The 23,049-nt window shown below is 39.5% G+C and overlaps 1 protein-coding gene across 13 annotated transcripts in view; it reads right to left on the minus strand.

Annotated features, from left to right (window-relative positions):
- dab1a (DAB adaptor protein 1a) overlaps positions 1-23,049 on the minus strand; it is a 552,095-nt gene that overhangs the window by 33,427 nt on the left and 495,619 nt on the right. For 10 of the 13 annotated variants that reach the window (XM_057840958.1, XM_057840955.1, XM_057840956.1 and 7 more), the window contains 3 exons: positions 13,441-13,596; positions 7,353-7,415; positions 7,182-7,278 (listed from right to left, as the gene is read on the minus strand). In XM_057840958.1, the coding sequence (XP_057696941.1) occupies positions 7,182-7,278; positions 7,353-7,415; positions 13,441-13,596 (316 nt within the window). The remainder of the gene's footprint in view (positions 1-7,181; positions 7,279-7,352; positions 7,416-13,440; positions 13,597-23,049) is intronic. The other 3 variants (XM_057840966.1, XM_057840965.1, XM_057840964.1) reach the window with 1 other exon arrangement.

The raw sequence follows: 23,049 nt of genomic DNA on the forward strand, positions 1-23,049 counted from the left end.
AGTTCGTTTTCCCTTTTATTAATGGGTGATAGGTACAGAGCAAGCAATGAATAGTTGAAAACACTGTAATTGACAATATTCTAATTGCCCTATTACTTAAAATAATACAGACTATGACCCCGAAAACTGTCATTTTAAACCTACATTACCTTTAAACATTGTGCACCAGATGTTTTCAGAGGTGCCAAAGCCCAATTTAGAGTACTTTGACTGATTTTTCAGGACCTAAAGAAAATTACGTTCTTTGATTAAACCTTTTTCTAATATCAGGGAAAAAAGTTTGATTCTATCATTTTCTGTCCTTAATTCATTAACAGAAAATTCTAATCAATGTTTTGATTCTATTGTTGATTCAGTTTGTTCTTTATTAAGTAGCAATAGAACTTAAATAGCAGCAGAATTGGTTTATTTTTACGTAATGTACAGTAAGTTCACCCAATTCTACAAGAAATGTTGCATTATGCCTCACAAACTGGGATGCGTTCACATGTAAAATGTAACATCGCTACCATCTATTGGTGGTTATGGATGAGTAAAACATTTCCGAGCTTGAAATTCACAGTAAAGTTGCATCAGAAAGTCCTCCACACCTTTCAGTTTAAAAACTCAGTTAGTAAATGGGAGCGACAGTTCAGATTTTAACTGACGAGTATACTTGTCAATACCCATGAAAGAATTGGAAAGAAGAAAATATGCATGTATAAAGTATGCGTCTACATGCAGGAAAGATTCTCCATAATTCAATTTGTTTTTATTTTAAAAGGTTAATAAAGAGGTTTTCGGATTTCTGAGTAATGTTCGATTTCAAACTTTAGTTTCTCAAAACGACTATGTTCAAGTATTTCTAATGTGTAACTTCAAGTGGAATTTGTGTGGAGCGAGTTTTTTTATCATTCCGTCAATCCTACTTCCCAAACACGGAAATGTGACGTCATTTACAGAAGAATGACAGACTGTATAAACAGTGAGCATAGCAGCAGTGATATCAGTTTCCAGTGAAAGCAGCCGTTCAGGATCGCTATTCAGTGACAACAATGATAGTGAGGGTTCCCAGGGAAGGATAACTACATTTAATCTGTGCATGAATGAACTTGAGGCGTCAGATGACGATGATTTTCTCAGCTGTAGACGGTGGGGATGACACCGATTGGCGGCTCGATAAGTCACGAAAGAAAGAGTGATAAGAAAACAACATAAAAAGCCAAAATACAGTAGAACAGTGGTGCCCCACATTTAACAATATTAATGTAACGAGCAGCACAAACCTAGCATAGCAACAGATTAAAGCAACAAAGTGATATATCAGTGATAAGATAAAGGGAAAAGACTGTGAGAAGCAATTTAGAGTGAAAAAGTTATTTATGTGTATTGAAACACTTATGTGAATAAACCTGCAGATAAAGTAAGAAAAAAAGTTATGCTCCCGCGTTGCTGTGACTGCAGGTGACGCGTTGCTCTGTAATTCACCGCCAAGCCACTAGAGGGGTGTGGCGTTATGTTTGTACGGTTTTGGGGCATGCTTGTTGACTTCCTCTTGTCTAGTTTAACGGAGAAAAAAATAAACAATGCAAGATGGAACGCTTGAATATGGATCTTCAGCTCATCAACATTGAATAACTGTTGATCATACAAATGTTGAGGTGCAGGCAACGCAGAAGATTGTTTCGAGGCGGTCTTTCCAGCTTTTGATGCCGCAAAGGGTTCTAGCCTCGGCTGGAAACCAGCTAGCTGTGGTGGCTAGCTTCAAACTGCCGTCCAGCACTGCGTCCAGCCCGATTTGTTTGCCGTGTCCTACAACCTGCCAGTGGGAAGCCATAGCAGATTTCTGGCATCTATGGAACTTCCCCAACTGCGTTGGAAGCCTTGATGTTGACGTTATCATACAAGCACAGAGGCACTCCCAATCAGTGATGTATCGTGTGTGAACTGTCTGTTGTTGACAATGAAACATCAAAACAACTCTTTTGACACCAAACCTGTGCTTTATTCTCCATATACTTGAAGTGTGACCCGTAAATAAGACTCACAGACTCACAGCAAACATATGTACACAATAAAAGATGACGTGCACCAACCAAAAATACGACATAAAGTGATAAAAAGCTGGGAGTTTTTGGCCGACTGGGTCACCGCTTTGTGTGGCCACTCGATTCCGAACAGACGCATACTTGTCTCGGCGGTTCTTCCATTTTTTTTTTTTTTTTTAATTCAATCGCTGGCTGACCTCGGGCCCCGTATTTTCAGCAATCTCCTCCCACGAATTGCTTGCCATTTGTCAATCTTCATAATGTCTTGACGAGACATTGTAGAAGTTGTCGTACTTGCCCTTCGTTGATACTCTCGTCGGCTTGGTCCATTTTTGCGTGTGGAAAAATAATGTTTGACAATGCCGGTGATTTCGCGCTGAATCGGAAACAACAGTCTGAGCAGACCAATCATAGTCCGTTTCCACTACGTCACACGCGTTGACGTGAGGCGAAGACAGAAAAAAAGGAGGGAGCCAGAGAGGCTACGGCGGAGAGTCGTAAATCAGGTCTTCCTTGACGGCGCAGGTCTGACGCGGAAGCACAACTCGGCTTTTAATCTCATATATCCCCAAAAAATCATTATGGTATGTTTGCTTACGGTGAGTAGCTTTCACCAACATCTTTCTCACAGAATATCCACCCATCTTGTACTTGGGGAATACAATGTTGTATTGCTGTTGCTTGACTCTCATGAAATCTCCAAATCCTTGGTAAAGTTATTTTTGGGGCCAATGATACAGTCTCGATCCTTCATGTGAGCAATTCATTGCTACACATCGACATGGCATGATGGATCTCGCGAGTAAAATTGTTGTGCAGTAAGGTGAGGATAGTGTGATGCTATACTTCCGTAAATGGAGCGTTGGCACTGCTTCTGTAAATGACGTCATCAGGCAGAGGTTGGCAGCGAGGAGCATCCCTGTTGCTAAGGTGTTGCTATGGCGGTAGCTCATAAACTACACGGTCAATACCAATTTTTTATTTTTTTTTTATATATATGAGATCTGAGACAGCAAATGATGCATTCAATGAAATTTCATTCAGTAATACGTTTACAGAGTTGAACTCCATTCACCCTTTAAGTCGTCCTGTTCAGCTACTTCGACACGCAGCGGGGTAAATCTGAATACCCTTTAACTACTCCTGAAAACGTTTTAATGTGTTGCAGGGGAGTCTTGGAAACTCCCTATGTGTTTGTTTATTATTGTGGGACGGTTGGCTCAGTGATTCTGTTACCCTGGTGACCAAGCCAAAGTGTCCTTGAGAAAGAGACTGGCCCTATGTTACTCATGATGCTGTGTCATACTAGGTGAATGAAGAAATTGTGTCAAAGTGTTTCGAGTACCTTGAAGGTAGAAAAGCGCTATGTAAGTGTTAGCCCATTTACCATTGTTCATATTGTCGTATTTATTTAAAAAAAATAAGCTGGACAGAAGACTGTTTAAAGGGACAAAGAAAGAACGAGAGGAAAGGTAATACAAAAATACAATTGAATATATACAGTGATGAGCAGGAATATTTGCACTCCTTGTGATTTTGCAAGTTCACCCACTTAGAAAATAGGTAGAGGTCTGAAATTTAAAGCATAGATGCATTTCCACTCATAGAGACAATCTTAAAAAAAATCCAGAAATCACAATGTATGATTTTTTAAACAATTTATTTGTAATTTACTGGTGTTTATAAGTATTTTTACTCCTGAGAATCAGCAATAATTATGACACTCAAAGAGTCAGTCTACCTTAGAAAAAGTCCACTTTTAGTCCATTAGTAACTACCCACCCACCACCTGTTTGAGCTTAATATTGTAACCTGTGCAACCCACAGTCAGTCATAATCCAACTGCTACCATGGGCAAGACCAGAGACCTTTCGAAAGACACCAGAGAAAAATTGTTGAGCTCCACAAAGCTGGAAAAGGCTATAGGACAATTGGAAAGCAGCTTAGTGAGAATAAACCAACAGTTGCAGGAATGGTTAGAAAATTGAAAAGACGAAACATGACTAATAATCTACCTCGGACTGGGGCTCAACGAAAAATGTCTCCTCGTGGGGCATCACTCATTATGAGAAAAGTGAGTGCTCAGCCTAGAACTGCACGAAAGGGACTAGTCAATGACCTGAAGAGAGCTCGATGCACAGTTTCAAAGGCTAGTAGAACACTACGGTGCAATAGTTTAAAATCATGCATTGCGCAGAAGGTTCCCCTATTGAAGCCAGTACTTGTGAAGGCCCGTGTAAAGTTTAGCAGGGACCATCTGAATGATGTGGAGGGGTCATGGAAGTAAGTCATGTGGTCAGATGAGACCAATGTAGAACATTTTGGTGCAAATTTTACTCATCTTGTGTGAAGAAAAAAGAAGGATGAGTACAAACTAGGGCTGTCAAAATTATCGCGTTAACGGGCGGTATTTAATTTTTTAAAATTAATCATGTTAGATTATTTGATGCAGTTATCACACATGCCCCACTCAAACAGATTAAAATGACAGCACAGTGTCATGTGCACTTGTTACTTGTGTTTTTTGGAGTTTTGTCACCCTCTGCTGGCACTTGGGTGCGACTGATTTTATGGGTTTTGTGTGAATTGTGTAATTATTGACATCAACAGTGGCGAGCTACTAGTTTATTTTTTGATTGAAAATTTTACATATTTTATTAAAACGAAAACATTAAGTGGGGTTTTGATATAAAATTTCTATAACTTGTACTAACATTTATCTTTTAAGAACTACAAGTCTTTCTATCCATGGATCGCTTTAACAGAATGTTAATGCCATCTTGTTGATTTATAATAAACAAATACAGTACTTATGTACAGTATGTTGAATGCATATATCCGTCTTGTCTCGTATCTTTCCATTCCAACAATAATTTACAGAAAAATAGGGCATCTTTTATAGATGGTTTGAATTGCGATTAATTACGATTAATTAATTTTTAAGATTTGAATAACTAGTTTAAAATTTTTAATTGTTTGACAGCCCTAGTTCAAAGCCAAGAAAACCATCCCCACAGTGAGTTATGGGGGTGGAAACCATGCTTTTCGCTAGGGTTGTTCCGATTATGTTTTTTTGCTCCCGATCCGATCGTTTTAGTTTGAGTATCTGCCTATCCCGATATTTCCCGATCTGATGGCTTTTTTTTGGCTCCCGATTCAATTCCAATCATTCCCGATAATCTGCCCGATCATATACATTTTGGCAATGCATTAAGAAAAAAATGAATAAAACTCGGACAAATATATACATTCAACATACAGTACATAAGTACTGTATTTGTTTATTATGACAATAAATCCTCAAGATGGCACTTACATTATTAACATTCTTTCTGTGAGAGTGATCCACGGATAGAAAGACTTGTGACTTTGTATATTGTGACTAAATATTGCCATCAAGTGTATTTGTTGAGCTTTCAGTAAATGATACTGTGGCCACCCCAAATGCATGATGGGAAGTGGAACCATGACTGTGCATAGTGCTACCAATTGATATATCGTCTCTGCGTTGGCAAATAACATAAGGTATTAAGATAAAGATCAATTGCCACCTTGCTTCCCCACATTGCTTCCCATGATATTTCTAATCATAGGGAGAGGGATTACAAGACTTTAGCCAATTAAAAAAAGGCCCCAAAGGCTGCCAAAATTCACTCTCCTGATTTTGCGCTGCTTTTTATCTCTCTATATAGGTAAAACGGCGTCATTACAGATTGAGCGCGGCAATGAGTGAGAGGGTCGTGCAGCTCATGCATTAATTGCGTTAAATATTTTAACGTGACACATTTTTAAAAAACTTAATTGCCGCCGTTATCGGGATAAATTTGATAACCCTACCTTAAGCCTAAACTAAAGACTCTGGATGAGTGTAACATATTATGTCTGTAACATTAAATACAATTAGAAAACGATTTAATTAATATATATATATTTAAAAAAGGCATGGCGGATATTTTTTTGCCGATTCCGATACTTTGAAAATGACGTGATCGGACGCAATCGATCGTGACGCCGATCGATTGGGACATCTTTTCTGTTATCTACTTTTCGCCAAAGGGGACAGGACGACTGTATTGTATAAAGCAGAGGATGAATGGTGAAATGTAGCTTCAGATTTTGAGCCACAACCTCCTTCCCTCAGTCAGAGACTTGAAGATGAGTCGTGGCTGGATCTTCCAACATGACAATGATCCGAAGCACACAGCCAAACTGACCAAGGAGTGGCTGCCTAAAAAATATATCAAGGTTCTGGAGTGGCTTAGTCAGTCTCCAGACCTCAATCCACTTGAAAATCTTTGGATGGAGCTGAAACTTCGTGTTTCCCAACGACAGCCCCGAAACTTGACAGATCTAGATTTATGTGGAGGAATGGGCCAAAAGTCCCTGTTTCCATATGTGAAAACTTGGTGAAGAACTACAGAACGTGTCTGAACTTTGTGTTTGCAAACAAAGGCTTCTGGTCTAAATATTAGCACTGATTTTCTCAGGGGTACAAATACTTATGAACTCCAGTAAATTACAAATAAATTATTGAAAAATCATACAATGTGAGTTCCAGATTTTTTTTTTTTTAGATTATGTCTCTATAAGTGGAAATGCATCTATGATTGAAATTTCAGATCTCTACCTATTTTCTAAGTGGGTGAACTTGCAAAATCACATGGGGTGCAAATACTTCTGCTCCTCACTGTATATGCTACATAGCTATAAGTAACGTTACAAATTCATTACGACTTTTACTGAGGTGACATCATGTATACTCCTAATAGCCGATAGGACAGGAAAAAGAACAAAAAGACAGGTTTGGGTATTTAAGGTGCACTTCTATTCATTGATCACTTCCTGCCCGTCCAGTTCAAATGGATAGGACATCCATCACCGTCAATGGCAGCCAATGATTTAAACATATTTCTTTGACACCAGTTACAATGATGAAGGCTTTGGTGCTATCTTGTGGCATTATGAAATGAAATATGGTTTTCAAACAGCTGAAAGGGTTCCAATAAGAAAAATGGTGGATTTGCAAATCATTTATATTTGATCTAATATTCAAGTACATTGAGATAGTAATACCATGATCAGCATTATATTTAATACTGAAAACATAATATTTCAGCTTTCATAATCCTCCGAAACTCAAAAGTTTTTCCAAACCTGAGGGCACAGACGCAGGGTTGAAGGGAGCAAAGAGCTCAGTGGGAGGCTGCAGGCCCTGCAACGGGTCCAGCGTGTTAGCAGGTGAGGCTGGAGTCTACCAATGTGATCAAAAACAAGAGTTTCAAAAGATGCCAAATCCCAAATTTTGCATGCGAGGTGGCTACTCACCGACGGCGAGGTTATGTCGGGAGGTGTGGACATGTCTCCGAAAAGCTCTAATTGGTTGATGTTCTGAGAATCACAACACAAAGGACACACACTGGGAGTCAGAAAAAAATAGCTGCTCAGCCACGTTGGCATCCCGCAGCCCATTGAGAAACATGCACGCCTCACGCCGCATGCGACACATCACACGGGCGACGTTTCCTACCTTGACAACTGCAGAGGAACAGAGAGGAAGATGTACAGAAATGGGGGTGAGATGAGATGAAATGATTATGATGACATACTTACCGTGAACATATTCTCTCAACAGCCAGAGGCGATAATAAGTACAAATACAAATTCTTGCATACGGAGTTGAATAATCCATAATGTAAAGGTAGGTTTTGGGTACAGTACAGTACAGTGCTCCCAAAATCTTTTTGTACAACAGACAGGTTTCACATTAACGCATTGACGGCACTACATGTCCAATCCATTTTGACTGCGAGTAGGAGTGGGAACCTCTTAGTACCTCACGATACGATCAGTTTGCGATACAAAGCTCACGATAACAATGATCTGACGATATGGCGATACAACGATTATCGATACATTGGTCAGGAAATCATTCTAGGATATTCTACAAACAACTAATAAACAGAAAAACCATCTTGTGCTGTGAATTGGAATAAGTTTATCATTAGTAGACGTCCAATCCGTTTGAAGTGGGAGGGATGGCCACCCTCCCAGTTCAAATGGACGTCTATTGCCGGGAGTGGCAGCCAATGCCAGGCAATGAGGAGATATTGGGCCATTTAAGGTCATTTACCTGTTCATTTTCAGTTACTTCCTGTTGATTTTGGGGTATTTTATGGGTCTCTTCCTGTTTGTTTTGAGTTACAGAACAGGAAATGACCTGGGAATCACCCAAATGAATAGGCAGTGACTCAAACTCAACAGAAAATGACCTGTAAATGCCCTAAAATGGACAGCAAGTGACCTGTAAATGCCCTGAAAATCGGACAGAATGACTGTGAATGCTCTGGTTTGGAATGAACGAACGTTCCCAGTCTGAATGGATTGGGTGTCGAGCACCGTCAATGCAGCCTTAGTTTTCACTGGGACACTATTATGGTGGAAGATATTGGTAGCAACTTGAAGGTACATTAAAATTTTTTTTTAGACATTGACACCTTTTCAAAACAATATCTCGATTCTTGGCAGAAGCATATCGACAACCTTTTGGTATACAAAGCATCACGATATATCACCATTTCGATATTTTGTCACACCCCTAATGCTGGGTAGCCAATGATGGTCAAGCGCCGTCAATGGCAATGGAACATGAACATTCCTCGCCACTCCTCTCAGTTCAAATGAATTGGACTTTGCCTGTCAATGGCAGGCAATGCGTTACAGGTACTGGATATGTGAACAATTACATCAAAAATGAGAAACAGTATGATACACTCGAGAGATAATGAGTGTATTTTCTGTTTTTTTTTTTAATGTTATTGAAATGATTTGCAAATAAACTCTCATCTAAGATCATATATCACATCAAGTACAGTGCATTTGAGCCTGCGCGTGAGTTTAACCAAGCGAATAATATCCAAATAAAGTAGCATTTAAGTGCATACATGTGCATTTGCTGTGGTTTAGTACAAAACGTTTATAGCATGACCACTTCCTCTTTTTGTGATATTTATTTCCCGCGACTTCCACACCCCCTCTGCCAGTCGCCATTTAATCCGGACGGGAGCGACTTCGCTCGGTTTCATCGCCGCTAGAACTCGTCCCAATCGCCTGTTTTTCCCAGTGTCCCAAACTAGCAAGATGCCGTGACCTGTGTTGCTATGCCAGCAACATTCAGAGTTTGCCACAAAACGCTCACTGCCCACAGGATCACACCCTCCCATGGAGTTTCAGAATCGACACCTTTCAAACAAGGGCTAGGTTCATACTGCACAAATCCGATTTTTTTTGTTTCAATTTGTTTTTCCGACTCGAGTGAGGCATTAACTTGACGGTATGAACAGGACAAGTGGCATAGACGTGGACCATTTCAAATCCGATCTAGGTCACTTTTGTTTGTGGTTAAAATCCAATTTGGGTCATATTTTTCGAGAAGGTGGCCGTGGTCCAAACTCGCAAGTCTTCCAAATTGGAATTCATGCAGCAATTACGTCAGCAAAGAATGAGAGAGGCAGGGAGCTACGGCATCGATGGAGCTATGCATTAGCGCCTAGCTTAAACTCAGCTTTCAGGCAGTAGGTGGGTTTGACCACAATCATAAAAAAATATAATGAAAAAAAAAAGGATACACCTGAGAATGCTCGTTTTTCTTTCTGTGCACCAAATAAACAACATTTCAATATTGCTTGAATGGCCGAGAAACGGGGCAAACTGACCAAATGTGTGTGCGTTACTGTGCGTGCGTGCATAACTCACACATGCGGTCAGTGCATGTGTTCTATCAATCCATATAAACTTTGAATATAAGACTAAACAGGGATTATTTATGTCTGTTATTTGTGTCCGGTGTCCACTTTTTGGAAATCAAAATATGATCACCCTAGAATGACGTAGAGCCAGAAGGTGTAGTCATTTGTTTTGATGCTTCTGCGCATGCAGGTCAGTTTGGTCAGCGTGTGTCGGACTGCGAATTAGTGCGCATGCGTAATACTGAACGGGCTCAATGGACAAAGGCAGTCTGAACGGGCATGCCAAAAAATCAGACATGACAAAAAAATCGGAATTGTGCATTAAGACCTACGGTATGAACCTAGCCAAAATGTCTCGAGCCCCTGGGGTTGTACAACCAATGCAAAGGCAAAGGTCATTAATCGGAAACAATTAAATGAAATAATAATTACAAAAAAAAATGTAAATTAAAAAAAAAAAAAAAAAAGAATTATATGCATGTGTATTTTCCGGCCTTTCGGTTATGGTTTTCCGGCCAAGTTTTTCCAATATTTGGTTTTCGGCCATGAATGTGTGTGTGTTTGTGTGTGTTAAAAAATATACTTCTTGCTTTGAGCTACATTAAAGATATCAGTTGCAAAAATCAATACCCTGGATAGCAGGTTAATACCGTAATAATTTCTTGAAGTCCATTGATTTTAAAAAAAGATCCGTTGCTTGGGAAACCTAATGGCTTCTTTCTGCGTTTTCTCATCCTTGATCTTGATTTTAAATTTAAAGAGGGAAATATGTGATTACTCTCCCAATTCAAATCAGACTTCAAACATGTTTGCTGTTTTGTAAAGCCTTGTAAAGCCTTCAAAACTACGAGGACAACTACAAATCACATTTTTCCGTTTTTGGCCATTGTATCTGGTTTCAGTAAATTTGCTCATGTATTTCAACAGACCGCCCCCCCCAAAAATAAAACAATTTCAAATACAATGTATTTGTTACCCAAGTACCTATTTCACCTGTACTTTTCATGCCAGCTCATTTTTTTGTGTGCAGCCATTTACGTACAGAATATCTACGCGCTAAGACAGTGGTCGAATTCCACCACCATCGTCAAATAAAAACAGCAATAATAATAAATAATACATCATTTTCATTATTTATGATACATCTTTTAATAAAAATTCAAAATCTTTCTGTTGCGTGTCAGCATCCGTACTGTAGCGGCACCCCTCTGGGTGAGTCATTAATGTCCTCCTATTATGGAGGCTCAGCGGCGTGCCTCCGAGCATCTCGCTATCAAAGACAGCAGCCTTTCCATTTGATCCGAATCTATTCTGTATTTCGGCGCTCCCATAATTTGCCCCTCGTTCCGTGCATTAATAATATCTTAAGGCCAGCGTGAAGCGGAGGGAAACTATTTTTAGGTGGGGAGGAATTTAGGAGCCTTGAATACACGGTCCGAGATTTGCATAAATCATGGATCCGGATCATTTCTTTCCAGATAATGAATGTTCTTAGAATATCTTGCTGCTTGCCCGCTCGACAAGATCGCACATAAACCATGAGGCTTTTATACATTTAAAGATATATAAATATATAGCCATATAGTATATCAGAAAATGGAATCAGTGTGCATGGATTTTTACATTTATAGGGACTGCATGGTGATTTAGCAAGAAAAGAAGTGGGCTGCGAGACTGAGTTATGGGCTATTGAGGCTGCGGAGAAGATGGAGATCGCTCAGCAAGACAATAAGATGGGATATTGATGATAGCTATGTAAAACGATGTATGTTAGCCTGTGTGATTGAAAGCGAGGCTTCTTTTTACGCTTTCATAATGTCAGCACAGAGACTTTGCTTGGTGTCTCCCAGGCGATTATGGAACAGACAAAAACTGGCTACTCTGGGCTTTAAATCGAATGATCAAACTCAAAACCTGATTTTGAATCCAAAGCGTTGTTTGAAAACCCGATTTTAAACCTGGCTCTAAATCTTTTCGTACACTTTTAAAGTCAGAAATACAGTGGGGCAAATAAGTATTTAGTCAACCACTAATTGTGCAAGTTCTCCCACTTGAAAATATTAGAGAGGCCTGTAATTGTCAACATGGGTAAACCTCAACCATGAGAGACAGAATGTGGAAAAAAAACCCAGAAAAAAACATTGTTTGATTTTTAAAGAATTTATTTGCAAATTATGGTGGAAAATATTTGGTCAATACCAAAAGTTCATCTCAATTCTTTGTTATATACCGTTTGTTGGCAATAACGGAGGCCAAATGTTTTCTGTAACTCTTCACAGGCTTTTCACATACTGTTGCTGGTATTTTGGCCCATTCCTCCATGCAGATCTCCTCTAGAGCAGTGATGTTTTGGGGCTGTCGTTGGGCAACACGGACTTTCAACTCCTTCCTCAGATTTTCTATGGGGTTGACATCTGGAGACTGGCTAGGCCACTCCAGGACCTTGAAATGCTTCTTACGAAGCCACTCCTTTGTTAGTCTGGCTGTGTGTTTGGATCATTGTCACACTGAAAGACCCAGCCACGTCTCATCTTCAATGCCCTTGCTGATGGAAGGAGATTTTCACTCAAAATCTCTCGATACATGGCCCCATTCATTCTTTCCTTTACACAGATCAGTTGTCCTGGTGCCTTTGCAGAAAAACAGCCCCAAAGCATGATGTTTCAACCCCAGAGCTTCACAGTGGATATGTTGTTCTTTGGATGCAATTCCGTATTCTTTCTCCTCCAAACACGAGAACCTGTGTTTCTACCAAAAGTTCTATTTTGGTTTCATCTGACCATAACACATTCTCCCAGTCCTCTTCTGGATCATCCAAATGCTCTCTAGCGAACCGCAGACGGGCCTGGACGTGTACTGGCTTTAGCAGAGGGACACGTCTGGCAGTGCAGGATTTGAGTCCCTGGCAGCGTATTGTGTTACTGATAGTAGCCTTTGTTACTGTGGTCCCAGCTCTCTGTAGGTCATTCACTAAGTCCCCCCATGTGGTTCTGGGATTTTTGCTCACCGTTCTTATCATTTTGACGCCACGGGGTGAGATCTTGCATTGAGCCCCAGATCAAGGGAGATTATCAGTGGTCTTGTATGACTTCCATTTTCTAATAATTGCTCCCACAGTTTATTTCTTTACACCAAGCGAAGAGTGAAGAGTTAAAGAAAACGTTTGGCCTCCGTTATTGCCAACAAAGGGTACATAACAAAGTATTGAGATGAACTTTTGGTATTGAGCAAATACTTATTTTCCATCATGATTTTCAAATAAATTCTTTAAAAATCAAACAATGTGATTTTCTGTTTTTTTTTTTCACATTCTGTCTCTCATTGTTGAGGTTTACCCATGTTGACAATTACAGGCCTCTCTAATCTTTTCAAGTAGGAGAACTTGCACAATTGGTGGTTGACTAAATACTTATTTGCCCCACTGTATACCAAATCGTAGACCTTTCGTGACCTTCATCCCGACTTTTTGCACACATAGTCTTTTCAAGCACGTCCACATGCATTCTAACTCAGGTCGCTATGACAACAGCAAGGTTACATGTTTTATTCATGAGCGAAAAGGGGTCAGGAGTCGGGGCGACGGCTCCCTACTGCTAGTAAAAAAAAACAAAAATGCGGTCCAGATGATTGGAGGTCGCCTCACAAAATTTCCCCCGGACCACCCTTACCTGAGAAACCGTTTCCAGGTCTAAGTCTATGAGATTCGCCTGCTGATGCTGAAGCTCCGGATGTTCGCTTAGTCCTGCCTGGGAGATTTGTGGATGAGAATGAGGATGATGTTGATGATGATGAAGTTGTTGATGATGGGTGCTTTGATGTCCGTTCTGCAATCAACAACCTCGGCGTTAGATAAGCGGGTGGCACGAGAATGGGCTAGTATACGCAGAGCACATTAGAGGTTTCACACTGAGGCAAACGAGGTTGATTTAGAAGGGCAGGTGTTGCTCTCGCCAGGTGCTCCGCATGCACTCGCACTTTATACACACACCGCAGATTTAAAGAGGTTTAAAGATCATCCCTACCTTCGTCTAAACTACAGCGCTGAGCTCCCTTTGTGTTTCTCTAAATCCTCCCTGAGAGTCACAATGTGCTAAACTAAGATGCCGATACATCTTCATCGCTCTTTTAAACACATTGAAATCATAAAACAATGGACTGTTATTGTTTTGTTATGGCCATAAAAAGCCCAGCTGTAGTAAACAATGAGGAAGCCGTGAATTAGCAGACGACTAATGGTGGGTTTTGTTACCGTTTCAGTAAAATGTAGCATCGATTAAAAGAATTGTTTCAATATAAACAACTAACAAGTTTGTTCCTGGGATGGCGGGCAGTCTGATTATATTTCAGTGCCATTGACGGCGATAAACCTCTAGACAGCAGATGATTGCTGCTAGCTGTCCCAGTTCAAACAGATCGAACGTCTAGCGTTGTCATAGAAGCCAATGAGTTAACCAAAATGTTTGGAGACATTGGAAAATGCGACACTAATGAAAAAATACCAAAAATGCAGTGGCTATCGCTAGTTTGTTGGTGAGGTAGTTGAACGTAGGGCTATCCTGATTTATCAACTAATCGACAACAAAAGTGTTAGTGAGAGAAGGAGTGTATATTGCCAACTTCATGACAATATGATATCGATTCTATGCACGATACGACATTTGCCAATAGTGCAACGTCTGCAGATTTAATCGATTTTAATAGGACATGTAACATTTAACAGTTATATTTGACCTACGGTATGTGGAAAGTAAAAATTTGTTTTCTGTAACATTTCAGATATTTGAACGGAAAGCATTATTTTAAACAAAACGGCATATTGAAATAATGTTAAATGTTGTTTTGTATGGTTTTTTTTCTTCAGTTGTGCTTAACAAATCAATATATTGAACCATACTGATTAATTGTTACATCACCTACTTAACAGTAAAAGATTCGATGAAAGCAGAATTATTACATTACGAAAGAATTTAAAGGGGAAAAAAAGTGTTAGATTTTTATGCTGATTATAATTGCCAGTGCTGACTCCATAATTGTAGTCAGTTTTTTTTCTAGTAAGTTTTTTTCTCCACAGTTTAACTACTTACTATGTATGTATGTTGTTACGACACAATTATAATCACGTTAGCCATATACTTTGAAAATACATGATACAGTTAATTGCAGTTATGTTTCTTTCATTGTCAATATCTGGTTAAAAAAAAAAATGAAGTACGCACATAAGCTAAACACAGTATTTTTCATGTTTTTTAAGTAAATGGGTATTTTAATTCAAAAACCTGACATGAGACAGAAAAACTGAGATCAGTTTTGGAATCCGTTCCCAAAAATTATCCATAAAACAGCTGTCAGAGCTAAATCAACAAATATTGTGCTCCCCGGTTTTATCTTTGTACATTACCGTAATTAATCCAAATGAGCTACAGTGGTACCTCGACATACGAAGTGAATTCGTTCCAGGACCATGTTTGTAAGTCGAAATGGTTGTATGTTGAGCAGGATTTTCGTGTAAGAATACATTATAATTCCATTAATTCATTCCACAGCCCAAAACCCTACACTAAATCCTTTATACTGCTGGTACAATTACAAATGGTAATTAAACATAACAAAATAAATCAATTATTAATAAAAACCAGAATAATGAAATAATAATAATAATAATTCCTGTAATAATGTAACGAATCGCGTTCTAATGTGCCAGATGTGTTTTGCATGCTGTACCTTCATGCACCGCGTCGCTGATGTGACAGAGAGCGGGAGAGGTGTGGTTGAGATATTACTTTCTCTTTTAAAGATTTGTTGAGAACACTGTCGACTGCGGCGCACAGTAGGCGCGTTGCGTTGCACAAGTTCTAAAATAAATGATAAAAACCTGATCAAGCTGTCGATTTCTTTGGCGATATTACTTCAATAATATTGTCACCTTAACTATAAAGACTGGCGAACAGAGGTTGGAGGAGGACCGTGGGGATCGTCGATATTCTTCGGCGGCATTATTGAGCCAGTTCACGCATTCCACGCTCATATTTTTCAATCATTTCCATCTTCATTTCATTGGTAAATGTCACCTTTTCCTTTTTTCACCACCTGCACTAACCTTCTTGGAACCAGTGTTGATTTCGCTCACAAGATAATCTGCCGTGCGTCCATCTGCGGCGCTGTCATGTCGTCGTATTTCGAGCATGTCCTCGGATTTGGAAACAAATGGCGAGTCAAATTTTACGTCGGATGTTGAAACGATCGTGTGTCGAAGCGATCATATGTTGAGGTACCACTGTATTTGCAAACATCTGCTTTTACTTTTAAATATTTACATAGCTCAACTTTTCTCAACTAAGACTTTTTAGTCCTAATACATAATTACACCCAAATTGCTAGGCCTAGCATAAAATAACAGTGAATACAATGATTTATACAGTGCCTTGCAAAAGTATTTGGCCCCCTTGAATCTTGCAACCTTTCGCCACATTTCAGGCTTCAAACAAAGATATGAAATTTAGTTTTTTTGTCAAGAATCAACAACAAGTGGGACACAATTGTGAAGTGGAACAACATTGATTGGATAATTTTCAGTTTTTTATTTGTTAAAAAAGTTTAAAGTGGGGCGTGCAATATTATTCAGCCCCTTTACTTTCAGTGCAGCAAACTCACTCCAGAAGTTCAGTGAGGATCTCTGAATGATCCAATGTTGTCCTAAATGACCGATGATGATAAATAGAATCCACCTGTGTGTAATCAAGTCTCCGTATAAATGCACCTGCTCTGTGATAGTCTCAGGGTTCTGTTTAAAGTGCAGAGAGCATTATGAAAACCAAGGAACACACCAGGCAGGTCCGAGATACTGTTGTGGAGAAGTTTAAAGCCGGATTTGGAAACAAAAAGATTTCCCAAGCTTTAAACATCTCAAGGAGCACTGTGCAAGCCATCATATTGAAATGGAAGGAGCATCAGACCACTGCAAATCTACCAAGACCCGGCCGTCCTTCCAAATTTTCTTCTCAAACAAGGAGAAAACTGATCAGAGATGCAGCCAAGAGGCCCATGATCACTCTGGATGAACTGCAGAGATCTACAGCTGAGGTGGGAGAGTCTGTCCATAGGACAACAATCAGTCGTACACTGCACAAATCTGGCCTTTATGGAAGAGTGGCAAGAAGAAAGCCATTTCTCAAAGATATCCATCAAAAGTCTCGTTTAAAGTTTGCCACAAGCCACCTGGGAGACACACCAAACAGGTGGAAGAAGGTGCTCTGGTCAGATGAAACCAAAATTGAACTTTTTGGCCACAATGCAAAACGATATGTTTGGCGTAAAAGCAACACAGCTCATCACCCTGAACACACCATCCCCACTGTCAAACATGGTGGTGGCAGCATCATGGTTTGGGCCTGCTTTTCTTCAGCAGGGACAGGGAAGATGGTTAAAATTGACGGGAAGATGGATGCAGCCAAATACAGGAACATTCTGAAGAAAACCTGTTGGTATCTGCACAAGACCTGAGACTGGGACGGAGATTTATCTTCCAACAGGACAATGATCCAAAACATAAAGCCAAATCTACAATGGAATGGTTCAAAAATAAACATATCCAGGTGTTAGAATGGCCAAGTCAAAGTCCAGACCTGAAACCAATCGAGAATCTGTGGAAAGAGCTGAAGACTGCTGTTAACAAACACTCTCCATCCAACCTCACTGAGCTCGAGCTGTTTTGCAAGGAAGAATGGGCAAGAATGTCAGTCTCTCGATGTGCAAAACTGATAGAAACATACCCCAGGCGACTTGCAGCTGTAATTGGAGCAAAAGGTGGCGCTACAAAGTATTAACGCAAGGGGGCCGAGTAATATTGCACGCCCCACTTTTCAGTTTTTTATTTGTTAAAAAAGTTTAAATTATCCAATAAATTTTGTTCCACTTCACAATTGTGTCCCACTTGTTGTTGATTCTTGACAAAAAATTTAAATTTTATATCTTTATGTTTGAAGCCTGAAATGTGGCGAAAGGTTGCAAGGTTCAAGGGGGCCGAATACTTTTGCAAGGCACTGTATTCTCGCAGTTGGACATCCAGGCATTAATGGCATCACCAGCCACAACAAAGCGTCGCCGTATTGAAATGGGGGCAAAACACGAGTCACAAGCAGTTCTATTGAGCATTGTAGTACAAACGCGTTGAACTTTTGTCTTATTTGCGGTGTTTTTTTCTGTCGGAATGACTAAAAGTTGCCGCGTTGTGGGTTGTAACACAAGGAAGAGTTCGGAGCTGCATTTCAAGTTCTTCATTCTTCCTTGTGAGAAGAAAAGGACAGGCAATTGGCTGAAAGCAATAAATCGAGGAACAGTAAAAGAAGACGGTTCCGTGGACCAGGCACATTTACGTTTGCAGCCAACATTTTATTACTAGTGAGTAAAGTTTAATCGATTTTTTTTTTTGCCCCAATTAGCTGCTAGGATTCAATAGACTAGGCAATGGTTATTATTACCGTAACCGACAACTCGCAAAGCGTTATTTTTCTTTTGCCGTGAACTGCTCTGATCGGTCAATCGGTATATTATTGGGCTGGTGGCAATTGGTTATTTTGCCGTGACGTGTTCACGGCTAAATAACGCTTGGAGGCGAACTACCGGTTACGGCAGAAATAATCACTCCGTATATAATACCAGTTTTCTTAGTTCCACACAGTACATATTCCACGTAATTGATAAAGGTCAACTTACTGGGTGACTTTATGAGGTAGTTGTAGATGTTTCCGAACTCCACTGCAGGCAATTCCTTTGGATTGTTTGTCCAGCTATCAGCTGCAACTTTGTATGGGCAGATTTGCAGGCCAATACACGCTATTTATAAGATGTATTGCCTCCTCGAGTCTGTCGGCAGTGACTCGTGATAATAATAAGTCATGTTTAAGACGTTTTTATTAAAAAAAAGACGCAAAACACAGCTGAAATATATAAATTTCAGACAACGTTTGTCTACGGCTGTTTACCTGTGCGTGCCCCCCACTCAAAATGGCGACATGCTGCTATGTGAGATGACGTCATCGTGACATCACGCCAACTGCGAGAATAGTGTATGAGCAGATTAGTTAACTAATTGCAAAATCAATCAGTGATTAGTAAACTATTAAAATAATCGTTTATTGCAGCCGTAATTGAAAGTATAGGAAACTGGCCTTTTCAACACCATCTGCTCAACAAATGGGTAGCAAAAACACCTGATGCTCGCTAACTTCAAAGTTTTTCTTTTGACGCAACATAGCAGAATGAACAACAAAACACCTCATGCTAATTTTCTGTGCGGATCCATCTGTCCGGTAATCCCGTCTAACCTCTCCTGGCCTCTTCCTTTGTCCTCGTACGTCCCGGACACTGCTTATCAATTAGCCATCTCCAGTGGGGGAAACTGTAATTACCTGTGTACGTGTTCCCCCAAGTAATTAATGCAGGCTCTCTAATTAATGCCATCTTGCTGATCCCCTGCAGAGTGACTGATCACAACTGCAAATACACTCACACACACTGGCCGGCCACTATTGAAGCTAAAACACACACATTTGGAGCTGATGTGAACACGACACAAAGAGATTACGGACATGTTTCTCCCCCAAAGATAATAATCGGTGGTAAAAGCGACTACTCTGTGTGGACTCTGCGAGGGCGTGTGTTGATTCAACACTAACACTCGGCGCGAGGTCAAGGGCTCGCTAGATTGGAATGGCCTCGCTCGCGTGTGTGTTTTATTGATCGCCGGCCGTTTAAGATGGTGACACAGTAAATAACAGAAGCGATTGCTTTGCGCGGCGGGTCATACACGGGAGGGCGTTATCATTTCTTTCCGAAAAGTTGTCGCCTACGCACATACACGCGGTGCAATGATCTCGGTTTAACGCTGATGCCTGCTATCAATTCACTCTTGCCGATGAAATAAAGGCTTAAATCTACTCCAAAGCGACACCGCATGTAATCACTTCCCACAAAAAAAAAACAGAAAACGTTAAAAGCATCTCACCAGGGGTGATGAGCCGCGACGAATCCAATTGCAAAGTGCATTATTTCTACATTCTTTGTTGTTTATTTTGACTTACTTACTAGTTTAGAGAAGTGATTTCCAATCAGAGTGCTGCAGGAAATGATCCAATTTACTGAACTCAAAGTATAGTACGAATACCATCAGTGGTACTCAGGCTTTCTCTAGAGCATAGGTGTCAAACTAAAGGCCCGGGGGCCAGGTTTCCCCTGCCACAACCTTTTGCTTGGCCCGTGACCTTTTGCGTGGCCCGTGATAGTAAATCATTATTCAACTTATTGTTTCTCGCTGCAATGAAATTCAAATGAAATTTCTGTCGTACTTAATCAGGAAATCAGGGAATATTTAAGCTTTTTTTTGTACTTTTTTTTTTTTTAAAGAAATTAAAAATAATGAATAAACGAAAAATAATAATTTCCGCCTTTTTGTCATTATTATTAGTTTTAAAAATTGAAAAAAAAAAGTTTAAAAGGGTAAATATATGAAAATGAAAATCTCGCTTACTCTTTGACGTCTGCAATTTCTGCATCGCGACCCTTGTTATATTACCATGTTTCACCCATAAAATCCCGAAAAAATCCAGCTGTGGCCATTCATATATGTGTCTTGACACTCGATGATACATGCTATATGGAGTTTTTGGATTGAAACAAGGTAAGTACGCGATAATATCTCGTTAAAATGAGTGTGTTTAATTCTGCTGTCGCCTGCTCTCACCCCCAGTTAGGGTTTTGCTGTTTATTAAAAAAAAAAAAAAAATGTAAAAAAAAAATATATATATATATATATATATACAAAATTTTTCTTACCCCAGAAAATTGACATTTTAAGCTTTCCAATGATGTAACACACGTGCAGATCGAACAATTTTGAAATTTGGACAAATTGGGGGTCTCAGAGCGGAACTTCAAGTCACTTAAGGGTTTTCCGCCATGTTTTAAGTTGAAAAAAAAAAAAAAAAAAAAAAAAAATATATATATATATATATATATATATATATATATATATATATATTTGCTGTTTTACTGGATAAAAATAATGTAAATAAATAGATACAGAGAGTAGTTAATTAATTAAGAGCCTCAAAAATAAGGATTTGGACAATTTTAGGTTGAAGTGTGTAAACGATTCCACGTCTATAAAATAAAGTGATACCTGGCTACTTCACGCTTCAAACTTCGTGCTCTCAGTCTCAGGCTCGCAGATTTTTCTCAATTTAAAAAACAAAAAACAGATGAGCTGTCCGGAACTGATCACGTACTCTCACTCTCCCTCCCAGTCCCTCCCTCTGTCCCTCCATGTTTCCAGAGAAACAAGCTTCAAAGTGCCGCATGCGTCAATCATCGTTTAACTTGTAAAACCGTTGCTGTGGCAACTCATTGTTTGTAAGTGAGTAGGGCTGCAGCTATCGAATATTTTAGTAGTCGATTAATTGATGGACTAGTTAGTTTAGTTCAGTTAGAACATTAAAATTAAAATACCTGAGCTGAGCCTCAAAAGGTATAATTATTATTATTATTATTTTTTTTAATGAGGATCTATGTACAACAAAAGAACAATTGGCTAACTTACTTAGAAAAAGTCAGCTAGCTTAAATGCTATAAATGCTAATGTTTTTTTTAAATTTTATTTTATTTATTTATTTTTTTTAACAATGCTCTTAACAAATGGTTCAGATACATATTCCCACAAAAAACGGCTAAATATACCTATAAACTAAATTAAGAATGCATTAAAAAAAATAATTAGCTCAAACAAACATAGCTTACGTTGGTCTTACCAGGGAGCAGTTGGATTCAGCCATGTGAAAAGAGGCAGACCAGAGGGCAGTGTACCCACCCTCATCAATAAAACTAAATGCAAACACTTTCAAAATAAACCATTAAAATGCCACTTTAATTAAACGAACACTCGAAGCAACAAAATTTAATTCTAATATTTTTTTTCTAATCGAATACTCGAGTTAATCGATTAATCGTTGCAGCACTATAAGTGAGCGGCTTTGGATTTGAGTGGACTCACTCAATGAAGCATTTAATAAAGCCAAGCATTTTTCTGCTTTACTCCTGCGAGTAAAATGTTTAAAACGTTTCATAATCATTACATTTGAAGTGCTTAAAAACATTTATTAATATATCTATATACACGGATACGTTTTTTGGAAAAAAAAAAAAATACTATACTTTGGGAAAAACATGTCACATCTATATATATATCTATATATCTTTCCAATGCTAAATCTGAATAAATACATTGAACACACACACAAAAAAAAGAAATTTGGTATTTTCTGGGGGGGCTTGCGCCACTTCGGGGTTTTTCACTTAACGCAGCGGGTTGTAGTCCCCATTAACCGTGAAAAATGAAGAATCACCGTCGTTTTTAAAACATTGGATATACGATTAGTTGTCCATTATAGTGGCAGCCCCAGTTGGCAAATGTAGTGGCCCTCTGAAGGAAATCAAAACTACGAATTGGAACACATCAAAGACTTTATGGCATCGATGTGATTTTGGTTCCGTTTACCTGAGATTTGAGCTGTGATTCAAGCTACTCAAGCAATCAAAGGCCGACCTCCTACCATATTCCAAGCCCTCATTAAACCTGACTATTCGTAAATGCAACCTAATTATCATCAAATCCCAGCAATGCATATTTACATGCCTGTGATTCATTTAATCGTCTGTGATTGCTGCCTTTGACTGATTGCAGGAGAGAAAAAAAGACACTGAGACGACTGCAACAAGCAGCAAAAATGTTGCATTTGTCCGTTTCCAGACACCTGCCAAGACTACGGCCATCCAAATCGCAGCATGTGCCGCAGGATGCAGGAAGTCGAACACGCGCACACACAAATGTGCTAGGGTGCCTGTAAGCTTCTTTGCAAAGCTCGGGATGAGATGCCCAAAGAAGAAAAATGTGAGACTAATTCCCAGCCGGCCAGAAATTCACACAGACCCACCGCCTGCGGTGAGGTGGCCCGGTACGCTTTAGCCTTTCAAGGCGGACTAAACATACTCGCTCACGTGCACGTTCAGGGAATGAGCGAAAGTGAGTAGTCTCTTGGGAACGATGGCTCAAGGTATCAACAAGAGACTGAGTGTTGAAAAACTTCATGTGCACATAAATGAGCTCTCTATATATCTAAGAGTTATGGGAGAATGTAACTCTGTTTTTGACTTCAATGGACATCCAATGTTTTCTCTCATGTGTCGCAATACCATTAACATTTGATGGAGACTGCGCAAAATCGAAA

This window comes from Corythoichthys intestinalis, chromosome 7, assembly GCF_030265065.1.
Source record: "Corythoichthys intestinalis isolate RoL2023-P3 chromosome 7, ASM3026506v1, whole genome shotgun sequence".
NCBI lineage: Eukaryota > Metazoa > Chordata > Actinopteri > Syngnathiformes > Syngnathidae > Corythoichthys > Corythoichthys intestinalis.